The sequence below is a fragment of the Oncorhynchus kisutch genome, linkage group LG2, assembly GCF_002021735.2.
Source record: "Oncorhynchus kisutch isolate 150728-3 linkage group LG2, Okis_V2, whole genome shotgun sequence".
Taxonomy (NCBI): Eukaryota; Metazoa; Chordata; class Actinopteri; order Salmoniformes; family Salmonidae; genus Oncorhynchus; species Oncorhynchus kisutch.
The window spans coordinates 17,810,239-17,822,007 of NC_034175.2; the positions used below are offsets into that span (position 1 = coordinate 17,810,239).

At 48.7% G+C, this 11,769-nt stretch overlaps 1 protein-coding gene across 2 annotated transcripts in view; it reads left to right on the forward strand.

Annotated features, from left to right (window-relative positions):
* LOC109908426 (sterol regulatory element-binding protein cleavage-activating protein-like) overlaps nt 1-11,209 on the forward strand; it is a 28,828-nt gene extending 17,619 nt beyond the window's left edge. For both annotated transcript variants that reach the window (XM_020507073.2, XM_020507066.2), the window contains exons 11-21: nt 298-510; nt 961-1,340; nt 1,531-1,677; nt 4,640-4,841; nt 4,994-5,109; nt 5,474-5,981; nt 6,218-6,386; nt 7,001-7,167; nt 7,323-7,403; nt 8,089-8,295; nt 8,436-11,209. In XM_020507073.2, coding sequence (XP_020362662.1) covers nt 298-510; nt 961-1,340; nt 1,531-1,677; nt 4,640-4,841; nt 4,994-5,109; nt 5,474-5,981; nt 6,218-6,386; nt 7,001-7,167; nt 7,323-7,403; nt 8,089-8,295; nt 8,436-8,681 — 2,436 coding nt within the window. In that variant the 3' untranslated portion in view covers nt 8,682-11,209. The remainder of the gene's footprint in view (nt 1-297; nt 511-960; nt 1,341-1,530; nt 1,678-4,639; nt 4,842-4,993; nt 5,110-5,473; nt 5,982-6,217; nt 6,387-7,000; nt 7,168-7,322; nt 7,404-8,088; nt 8,296-8,435) is intronic.
* The last annotated feature ends 560 nt before the right edge of the window (nt 11,210-11,769 follow it).

Sequence of the window (11,769 nt, forward strand, 5' to 3'; positions counted from 1 at the left end):
CACACACACACTGTCAACAGTGCTTTCTTTAGTAATTTACAGCATGGAAGTGAGGTTATAGACACACACACACACATTTGCCATGTGAAGGTGAGATCTCTTGAGACGAGTCATTTCCTCAGTCTACAGTGCTCTTTAAAATATAGTCTTTATCCACCTTGTTCCCCTGTTACAGTCATATACACATGCATACTCTAACACTAATTCATACACATGTACTCACATACTTGTTCTCTCATACGTGTTGCACACTCCCACATGCCCACGCTCCCTAAAACTGTCCTCTCACACACACAGTTGGCCGATCTGAACCGGCGTCTTCCGGCCGAGGCGGGGATGCCCCTTCCCAAACCGGGCCCCCTACGCCTTCGGGAGGCGCCTCCTCCCCCACGGCCCTCGCCCCACACCATCACCCTGCAGACGCCCGCCTTCAGGAACCTGCGCCTGCCCAAGAGGCTCCGTGTGGTCTACTTCCTGGCCCGCACGCGTCTGGCCCAGCGCTTCATCATGGTGAGACTGGCTGGGGGCACCTCCTGAAAAGATCGTTTAAGTTAGGGTTGCACGATTATTTTGCTAAATGCACAGGTTTTTCAGAAATGAGGATTGGAAGACTCCTGATTTCCTGCTTATTCCCGTCTGATTCCGGGAATCTTCCAACTGGATAAACTGGAATCTTCCGACCCTAGTTTCACTTAGTCCAGTGTTAACAAATGCTTGTGTGAAAGGAGGGTGAGTTAGCACTGGGATAAGAACATGCAGTGTGAAAAAGCCTTGAGGGTGACTGTCATGGCCTTTTCACAGAGAGTCAGTCTGTTGGGCCGTCGTGTCTGCGTGTGTTATGGTCTGTCTCGCCTGTCAGTATTTCTCTGTCTCTGTATGACTGTCTGAACATTTCCAGTACTTCCTTGAAGTAGTCCTCTGTATGCGTTGACATGTCCCTCTATCCCTGTATTGTTGTAGGTGGGTACAGTGATCTGGATTGGCATCCTGGCCTACACGGACCCCGCTGGCCTCCGTACCTACCTGGCAGCCCAGGTGTCTGAGCAGAGCCCCCTGGGGCAGGGCGGGGCCGGGGGTCTGCCCCCGCACCTGGGAGTAGCCCCGGTCTTCCCTGGACCAGGAGGGGCCCCCGCCGACACCCTCAGTGTCCTCCCCGCCCCCGCTGAACCCACCCCGCTTCCAGAGAACCAGTCCCAGGGCCACCACGGGGCCCCCGGGGAAGGAGTACCCCTGGTGCCCCAGATTAGCTGGGGGGCGGAGGATGAGGAGGGCTGGAGGAGGCTGTCTTTCAGACACTGGCCCTCGCTCTTCAGCTACTATAATATTACTCTGGCCAAGAGGTAGGTCAGGGGAGTTGGAATGAGTTACTGGGTGTGTGTGTCTATCGCATGTGTGTGTTTATTGGATGTGTGTGAGCCTATGTGCATAGTGTGTGTGTCACTGTTGACCCTACTTGCCATGCTTTTGGGTTAGGTCGAATTCATTGTTTAATGTTAGGAAATGCTTTTTTGTTACCTTTTTGTCCCACAGATACATCAGCATCCTGCCTGTCATCCCCATCACGCTCCACCTGAGCCCCCGGGAGGCCATCGAGACACGTCACCCTCAGGACACACGCCACCCCCCGCCGCCCAGCCTCAAAACCAACGACCTGCCCACAGACCTCACGCTCTACAAGTCAGTACCGACATACTCACACACACACACACACACACACACACACACACACACACACACACACACACACCAACCTCTATATCCAACTCCTTCAAACTACAGATTGACCAATATTCTCCCTACCACCATCCATGCACTTCATGTTTTTCAAACACACACACACACACACACACACACACACACACACACACACACACACACACACACCCCCCCATGCACAGTGCACACCACTTCAAAGTCCATGCAGGCGAAAGATCAATGTTATAGTAAACGATTATGGCTTCAAGGCCAAGAGATACAGTGATAATCCACACAGTCCAAACCCACATCTCATACAGCATAGGCCTACATTTGTCCCAAGTAGGGTTGGGAAACTTTCAATAAATTCCCTGGTTTTCCCCAAATCCTGGTTGGAGGATTCCCAGAATCAGGAAGGAATAAGCAGGAAATCCGGAAGCATCCAACCAGGATTTGCAACGCTAGTCCCACACCTCTCTCTTCTTCCTCTCTTTCTAACCTGGCAAACGAAACCAGGCCAAACAGTCTGTCACCGTGTCGATGATTATCTCAAAAGACGTAGGAAGAAAGAAAATGTTTTTTTTTCTCTTATCTCTATAGTTGAGTTGATTGGCTATTGGGCGAGGTTGGTTTTGCATCGGTGCCCCCACCCACCCGGGGCACAGGGCCATGCAAAATTAACTCCCTCACTGACTCAGACTTTGGTCCTGTCTACCGGCTCATCTGATTGGCTGTCAGGTTACTCGTAAGATGTCCGTGGGTTGATGATGTCATGGTGGAGTGGGTGATGGTTGGTGTGGTTTTTGGACTGAGTGAAACGGTCTCTCAACTGTGTTCTCCCTAGTAGGGGGCAAAGGTTCCTCAAAGTAAGGCAGTACAGTACAGCCAACGTCAATGTTTCTATTAGAACAAACAGAATTATGCAGGGGGTGCTGTGCTGCTTGAGACGTGAGGGTGGGAATATTGTTTTCAAAGACCACCAGTGATTTTCCTGCAGTATACTACATCCTTGACCAATAGCATATTAAAATGGATCCAACATTGGAACTGTGTCCACTGTGATGTGTAACGCCAGGGAGGTTTTTCATTGGACGTGGGCGGTGTGAATCATATTCATCAGGTCATGGTCATCTGTGAAACCCAGATCCGTGTTCACGGTTCATATCTGAGATAAAGGTCACAGTGGTGAAGGTCATCTCTGGAACACAGGCCAGGCACAGATGTAGATTGATCTATTAGAATCGTTGGGTCAGGTCAAGGAGGAGGGGCCTGGATGGTTCTTCCAGAATAAAGTAGGATCTGTCGTATCTATGGTTGTCCAATCAAAGACGGCTTCCTGGAACTCTTGCTCAGGTGGACTCAGTGTTATTTTCTCCCTCAGCCTGTTTACAATAGTCATAAAAACTGGTTGCCAATCAATGTTAGACACTTTTATTATGTTAGGCCTGTGGCGGTGATGGAATTACATTAATATGATAATTTTCTAACATTTCAAGCCTCAAATGGAAAGGCTGCTTTCTGTTGTCGTGTGAATGGAAAGGCTGCTTTCTGTTGTCGTGTGAATGGAAAGGCTGCTTTCTGTTGTCTTGTGAATGGAAAGGCTGCTTTCTGTTGTCTTGTGAATGGAAAGGCTGCTTTCTGTTGTCTTGTGAATGGAAAGGCTGCTTTCTGTTGTCTTGTGAATGGAAAGGCTGCTTTCTGTTGTCGTGTGAATGGAAAGGCTGCTTTCTGTTGTCGTGTGAATGGAAAGGCTGCTTTCTGTTGTCGTGTGAATGGAAAGGCTGCTTTCTGTTGTCGTGTGAATGGAAGTGCAACCTTAAGGTGAGGAAAAACAGCCATTTTGTCCCTGGCTCTCAACGGTCCACATTTGCATACCTCCACTGAAGTGGTCTAATTGGCTTGAACATGTGCAGCCAGTGTGCACACCACATGGGTACAACGTTTCCCTAAGGGGACAATAAAGTCAGTGTGCACACCACATGGGTTCAACGTTCCCCTAAGAGGACAATAAAGTCAGTGTGCACACCACATGGGCACAACGTTCCCCTAAGAGGACAATAAAGTCAGTGTGCACACCACATGGGCACAACGTTTCCCTAAGAGGACAATAAAGTCAGTGTGTACACCACATGGGTTCAACGTTTCCCTAAGAGGACAATAAAGTCAGTGTGCACACCACATGGGCACAACGTTTCCCTAAGAGGACAATAAAGTCAGTGTGCACACCACATGGGCACAACGTTTCCCTAAGAGGACAATAAAGTCAGTGTGTACACCACATGGGTACAACGTGTCCCTAAGGGGACAATAAAGTCAGTGTGTACACCACATGGGTACAACGTTTCCCTAAGAGGACAATAAAGTCAGTGTGTACACCACATGGGTACAACGTGTCCCTAAGGGAACAATAAAGTCAGTGTGTACACGCTGACTCCATGCATGAACATGTGTGGGAGAGTACGTGTGCTGGACCAATCAGACTCTGCCGTGGTTTCAGAACTGGTATTGCACGTCGAGCTGGTCACACCAGTGCGTCAGGCCCTGTTGTCATGACAGTGACTCATTCTACACTACAGGTGCTGTTTAGGCTTCTGCCTTTACCCCCATCTCCACTAGAGGGACACACTGGACCCATTACATCTGCTTTCCAGGCTTTCCTCACGGGGGGACAATGAACAGTCCGGTCATGTTATGGAATGTCATTCTGACGAGCTGATGATTTATGTTGGTACGTCATTGCGTCAAGTTCACACCGTTCTCAATGTTCAAGTCTTTCTATTGTAAGATGCTCTGTGCTACGTGATGGCTTGGTCTCCCCGTCATTGGTACTCTCTGTCTCTAACGTGCTCTCTCTCTGTCAGTGCAATCCAAACCAGCTTTATATGCACGTATGGAGAAGGCAGCAAACAGGTTATTAACCCTGTCTGTCTCTCTCTCTCTTTAGGGTAGCAGCTCTGGGCCTGGCGGCAGGGGTTCTGCTGGTGCTGCTGCTCTTCTGTCTCTACCGGGTCCTCTGTTCCCGCAACTACGGCCAGAACGGCGTGGCCCACGGACGCCGTCGTCGCGGTGACCTGCCCTGCGACGACTACGGGTACTCGCCACCCATCAGCGAGATCTCCCCCCTGCTGCTGTGTGGACACAGCATGGTGAGAGACTGGGCACACACACACGCTGACACAAATACCATTGTTCATTTGCATGAATATTTACAAGTATCTCTCCTCTGCGTTCTCTCTCTCTCTCACTCTCACACACTCATACACTCTCACACTCACTCACACACACACACACACACCAGGATATAGAGTGTCTGGCGAGTGACGGCATGCTGTTGGCCAGTTGTTGTCTGGCAGGACAGATCCGTGTGTGGGACACTCAGACTGGAGACTGCCTCACCGTCATTCCTAAACATGGGTAAGACACGCACACAGCGTGTCCACATCCCATATCCACAAGGTCACCTTGGCCAATACAGGATTACATACACACACCTATGGACAGTTCATGCTTGTGTTCATGCATAATGTGTTATATTTTTTGGCCTGGCACCACCCACCTCTTTGGAGTACAACTTGTATTATTTTAATAATAAATGTACAATATGAATTTGACATATGTAAGTACAAGTCATTAGATGTTGTTGTTTTTCAGCATAGTTTTTATGTGTTCTCCCTTCTTCCCATTCCCATGTCCTTTTCTTTCTACATAGTCTTCCAACCTGTTCCCCTATATGCATATCCAGCCTCCTGGTCTTAACATTAAACTGTCTCTCTGTCAGGCTGCGGCGGAGTAGCAGCAGTGGCTGCTGGGAGCAGCGGGATGGTTGGGACGCTGTGGGTGTGGCCGAACCTGAAAATCTTGGGGGCGGGACAGAACCAGGGGGCGGGGTTTTCGACGAGGACGAGGGCTACCCTCTCAGGCGGCGGACCACCCCACGTCCTGCCCTCTTTGAGAACCAACCCGACCTCACACCCCTCATCGACACCAACTTCGACTCCCAGCCCCCCTCCCACCTCCTCCTCACCCCGCCCAGGGATGGCTTTGACTTCGGGGGGCTGGTGGAGAAGGCCTACCTGGAGCACGAGCCTCCCTCGCCGGGCCTCACTGCCTCCTACCCCTCCTCCTCACCCCTGTCGGGACCCCCTCCCCAGAGGAGACGCAGCCTGGGGTACATCCAGCCTCCTGCTCCACAGGGCCAGGAAACCCCGGACTGGGAAAGCGCCGTGTGGGCCATGGAGCTCCGGGGGAACCTCATCGCTGCTGGGAGGAGCAACGGCAAACTAGAGGTGAGACCCAATCCCAAATCAACCCTCCTACACCGTCACTTGATGATGCTCCCTTGTAGAACAGAAAGAAACAAATGGATGGGTGCAGAGGGAGTGGGTGAGATGGAAAGAGAGGAGGTAGTCATAATGAGCAAGCAGGAAACAATATTTGCAAGAGGAGAGTGTCAGTAGGAGAAATTGGCAAAGGGAAAGTGAGACAAAGCCAGGGTAAGTGCACTAATGTGTTATGTGGTTAGCTGTGGGACGCAGTGGAGGGCTCGTTACGCTGCAGTAATGAAGACGGCGTCTCGGGGATCACGGCCCTGGCCTTCCTCAACAACAGGATCGTGGCGGCCAGACTCGACGGCTCTCTAGACTTCTTCACTGTCGACATCAACAAGCCTCTGGGCTTACTGCAGTACAGAGGTGAGCTTCACACACACTGTCAAACGACCCAATGATGTCAATATACACAGAGTGTACAAAACATTAGGAACCTGCTTTTTCCTTGATATATACTGACCAGGTGAAAGCTATGATCCCTTATTGATGTCACTTGTTAAATCCACTTCAATCGGTGTAGATGAAGGAGAGGGAACAGGTTAAATAATGATTTTTAAGCCTTGAGACAATTGAGACATGGATTGTGAATGGGCAAGACAAAAGATTTAAGTGCCTTTGAACGGGGTATGGTAGTAGGTGCCAGGCGGTCAAGAACTGCAACGCTGCTGGGTTTTTCACGCTCAACAGTTTCCCGTGTGTATCAAGAATAATGTTTTGTACACTCAGTGTATGTCTAATATGCTTGGAAAGTTGATTGTGTCACAATCGGTAAAATGTTAACAACTGGAGTCACATGTTATTGCCCGTAGCTATAACAGTAGCTATAAATAGTGTAGTTAACTAATTATCAAGTAAAGTGTCTCCAGACATGTTTTCTTTTGACCTTTGTGACGTCCTGACTTTCGGAGCGTTTTAACTCTAAACGTCTGTGATGAGTGTGTTATCCATGTTGGGTGTGTGTGTGTGTGTGGTGCCAGGTCCCCCCGGGCGTAGTAACATGCCGCCCTCGCCCTGCTACAGCAGTGAGGATGTGATCTCATGCCAGCTGACGCGCTCGGTGCAGTGTGCCCATCAGAAACCCATCACGGTGCTGCGAGCCGCTGCCGGCAGAGTGGTCACAGGCAGCCAGGACCACACTGTCAGGGTGAGGGAGGACACGCTCACAGAAACACGCTGACAGATGTACAGAAACACATACACACACACACGTGTATATCGTTCACCAACCTTTTGCATGATAATACAGTATAAAATCAACACTCACACACTAAAAGCCTGCTGTTTGTCCCTGTGTGTCAGGTATATCGTCTGGAGGACTCATGCTGTCTCTTCACGCTCCAGGGCCACTCTGGGGGAATCACTGCCATCTACATAGATCAGGTTAGTCAATGGTACAGTCTGTATCCCCCCCATCGGGGCAGTCCGATGGTACAGCCATGTCCCCCCCCATCGGGGCAGTCCGATGGTACAGTCTGTATCCCCCCCATCGGGGCAGTCCGATGGTACAGTCTGTACCCCCCCCCCCCATCGGGGCAGTCCGATGGTACAGCCATGTCCCCCAAAGCTGAGTTCCAATGGCTAAACTGTTGTCTGGCTGCATTCCAACCCAAAATCTGCTCCCTTTAAGAATTTCCCCCAGAAGGATAGTTATGCAATGGTCTCACCTTGCTCCTAAAATTCCACCTTCTCCATACCTTCTGTACCAGTCTTGCTGGCTGTGCAGGAGAGTCACTAAGGCACAGGCAGGCCAATTCTGATATTTTTTACACTAATTGGTCTTTTGACCAATCACATCAAATCTTTTCAAATCAGATCTTTTTCAGGGCTGGTCTCATTGGTTAAAAGTCTGCCTGTGTAAACGCGGCCGAAGGTACTCCTTTCCGATCAAAATCCATTAAACTGTAAGCCCCCCTTACTAGGCCACATCGTAGCAAAACATCTTGCAACGGAAAATTAGGATTTCTTATGAACAACTCCAGGTAGTAGGGCCCCATAGCAGTCCACTTTTTTCTGTTTGTACTTAATGAATATGACCCATGTGAAGTATGTCATTGTCGTGTTGCAGACCATGGTTCTGGCCAGTGGGGGGCAGGACGGAGCAATCTGTCTGTGGGATGTGCTGACGGGCAGCCGGGTGAGCCACGTGTACGGTCACCGTGGCGACGTGACCTCACTGGTGTGCACCACATCGTGCGTGATCAGCAGCGGCCTCGACGACCTCATCTGCATCTGGGACCGCAGCACGGGCATCAAGCTCTACTCCATACAGCAGGTGCGTCTCTGTGTGTGTGTGAGAACTCAGGTAAACTAGTCTCCTGTTATTCAACGATAGTTTGACTCTTCGCCTGCTTCTATCCCAATTTTTCCTTCCTTCTTTAAACCTAACCTGTCTTTCTTTCTCCCATCCCCCAGGAGGTGGGCTGCGGGGCCAGTCTGGGGGTGATCTCTGAGTCTCTCCTGGTGACAGGGGGCCAGGGCTGTGTGTCCTTCTGGGACCTGAACTTCGGGGACCTCCTCCAGACGGTCTACCTGGGCCAGAGCAGCGACGGCCAGGGGGTCCGCCAGCTCGTGGTGCTGAACAACGCCGCCATCGTCTGCGACTTTGGCTCCGAGCTCAGCCTGGTCTATGTACCCGCGGTGCTGGAAAAGCTGGACTGAGCAGAAGCAGAACTAGGACAGGCGCCACACAGTGGCCTGGAGAAGTAGACAAAATGGTCAGTACTGACAATGGGGATATATGCAAACTCAACTCATTTTGGCCCTACACTATGCTGCAGTTGGACAATCTCCTTGGAAAGAGTTGTGGCTCATTCAGATCGTTAGTGCTTCACCTGATTTAGCTGGCAGGGCATTTCTATAGAAATACATAGCCTTTTTTATAAAGCTAATGTCTGGTTGGAGAGACAGATGTACAGACAGACTTACAAGTGGTCAACCTGCCACAGGGTGAGGTCTGTCTGACCAGAAAGATGACCTTTGGCCTTGTTACTAGCTTGTATCCAAGCATTGGATGGTTTGGGGTACACACACCCCAAGGGGGTTCCCATCCAACAATCAGACTGTCACTGCACACTATGCTGCTGTCATTGGCGGAGTGTTTGATACCACGCCAGCCAATCAATGTATTGCAGCTGTAGCAGGCTCATGTCATGAAGTCTGAGGGCCGCTGGGCTAAGCAAAGCAGTTACTAGCATGTGTGTGTTTTGTGTCCTGGGGAAGAAACAGTCCCGTTTTATGGTGAAAACATTGCTGACAAAAATCCTTAATTATTGTGTGTGTGCGCGAGAGAGAACTGGATATGATTACTGTAATGAAATGCACCTTGAGAGGGGGTTGTTTTTTATGTTTAAATCTATTTATTAGTGATACATTTTTAAGTAACAATTTGAGGTGTGCATAATATAATGTGGAGATGTCATAAATGTAGGGTTAGATGTATTTTTTTTAACATTGGTTATAATGAGATTAAGATTTGTAATAATATTTTGGAACTGAAAACACTTGTGTTTTCTTGGCGTTGGGGATTGAGTGGGAGAGGTTCCTTGCCTTACCCCAGCCTCAAGCTCTGATTTGTAGGGCTACTGTTGCTGCAAGAGGACCCATCTGGCCCCTAAGAGCCCCTTAAACTGTAATAGGTTCTATACTTTCTGCTTGAATTTGAGATTTGCATCTGAAGGTGTGGCAGCTCTACATTGGCTGCTCTCTTCCCATGTTGACTGTGCCCAGGATAAATGTCAGATCTTTTGAGATTGTGACTATATTCAATTGCACGGTTTTATGTTAGTAACATTGTCATTCTACCTTTTGTACGTCTGGTTCTCTGACAAAAGGTTCCATTGAGGAAATCACGTTACTTTTTTAAATACCTAAAATGGCTTCCTCTTGAAAAACATCTTACAACTGTGTTTCTCTGTCCGCTATGTTTTTCCCAATTCACTGAAAAGGTATCTTTTCTTTCGGTCTTATCTCTGTAATTCTCTGCTTGTGAGTTTGAGAAACCTATCAGGCATAAAAGGAGAGGATGGGTAGTGTACCAGTAATGTGGTTAACTCCACCTTGTCTTTTCATGTGAGCAAAGGAGTCAGCGAGGGCCTCAGACGAGGAATATGATGGTACCCTCTAGGTTGGAGCCTCTACTAATAACTCAACCTTTCTCCCAGCCCGTTACCTCTGAATGACTGTAGCGCTAGCCTGCAGAGAGAGCGTAGTGGACTTGACCGTAGACGTTAGCCTACTTGGTTACTTACACCCATAGCTGAATGTAGATGCTTGATATTGAAAAGCAAATCCACTCAACTTCAACCAACAGAAATATAACACTAACTTGTGCACTAACTCTTAACCCTCTCAAATGCACATGCTCACACACTAGGCACTTTGTAACAATGTATAGAAAGACATTCAGAAAACATAAAAACGCACACATCAGACTTGTGAATGCACGGGTGGACAGCTTTAGTCCTCAAGTGTTGCGTTGTCAGCTGGTTTATGATGAATTGCTGAGAAACGAAAACCCAGACACACGCCATCCCAGAAGGACTGGAGTTGTGCACCCGTATGTCATTTATTTCCTTTTTTAAATGTAAATAGGTAAATGCTTTAGAGCGTGTCGATTCACTTATCATTGTAAGGATATAGACTGTTGCCTGAGTTAAATATGGTTGTGTTCCAAGTCCTTTTAAGCTGCCTTTCCTTATCTCCTTGCTTGCAAATAATGATAAGATAGTTATTTGACACCCACACACACTGTCACAATATGTGGCCTATGCAGGAATGAAACCTCATCACTCTGGTGCTGCGAGCACTATGCTCCCAACAACATTGGAATGTTTATGGAACAGGAGTTCCTACATTAGTTTTACAGCGTTCTGCCACTGTAGTGATGAAAGGAGATGAGAAGGGAAGCATTTAAGATAATTGGAGCACAGCCCATGTCCCCTTGATCTGACCCTTTTGGTCCTACAAAATAGTTGACGGAGGGAGGGGCAGAAAGAAACCGGTGTAAATATTGTTTTTGTGGAATCATAGGCCTGTTCTGCCCCCCTCCTCCTGAACCCCCTCCCTTCGGTTGGCTAGGGTGCCACAGACTGTAGTGGCGGTAGCAAATGTTCTGGGCTATTTTACTATTTTTAACACAGGAGCAAAACTTTGTACTAATTTCCAAATAAAGAGTCTTTGATACCTTGTCATGTGGTCTGTAGTGTGTGATTTTCTGTAGGGGGGAGAAGTTATCTTATGGAATCAAATCAAATCAAATGTATTTATATAGCCCTTCGTACATCAGCTGATATCTCAAAGTGCTGTACAGAAACCCAGCCTAAAACCCCAAACAGCAAGCAATGCAGGTGTAGAAGCACGGTGGCTAGGGAAAACTCCCTAGAAAGGCCAATACCTAGGAAGAAACCTAGAGAGGAACCAGGCTATGTGGGGTGGCCAGTCCTCTTCTGGCTGTGCCGGGTGGAGATTATAACAGAACATGGCCAAGATGTTCAAATGTTCATAAATGACCAGCATGGTCGAATAATAATAAGGCAGAACAGTTGAAACTGGAGCAGCAGCACAGTCAGGTGGAAGTTGAAACTGGAGCAGCAGCATGGCCAGGTGGACTGGGGACAGCAAGGAGTCATCATGTCAGGTAGTCCTGGGGCATGGTCCTAGGGCTCAGGTCAGTTGAAACTGGAACAGCAGCATGTTTGAGTATGTTTGAGTATCCACGGTTGGTGTGTTTTAAATACAGTAGTCAAAA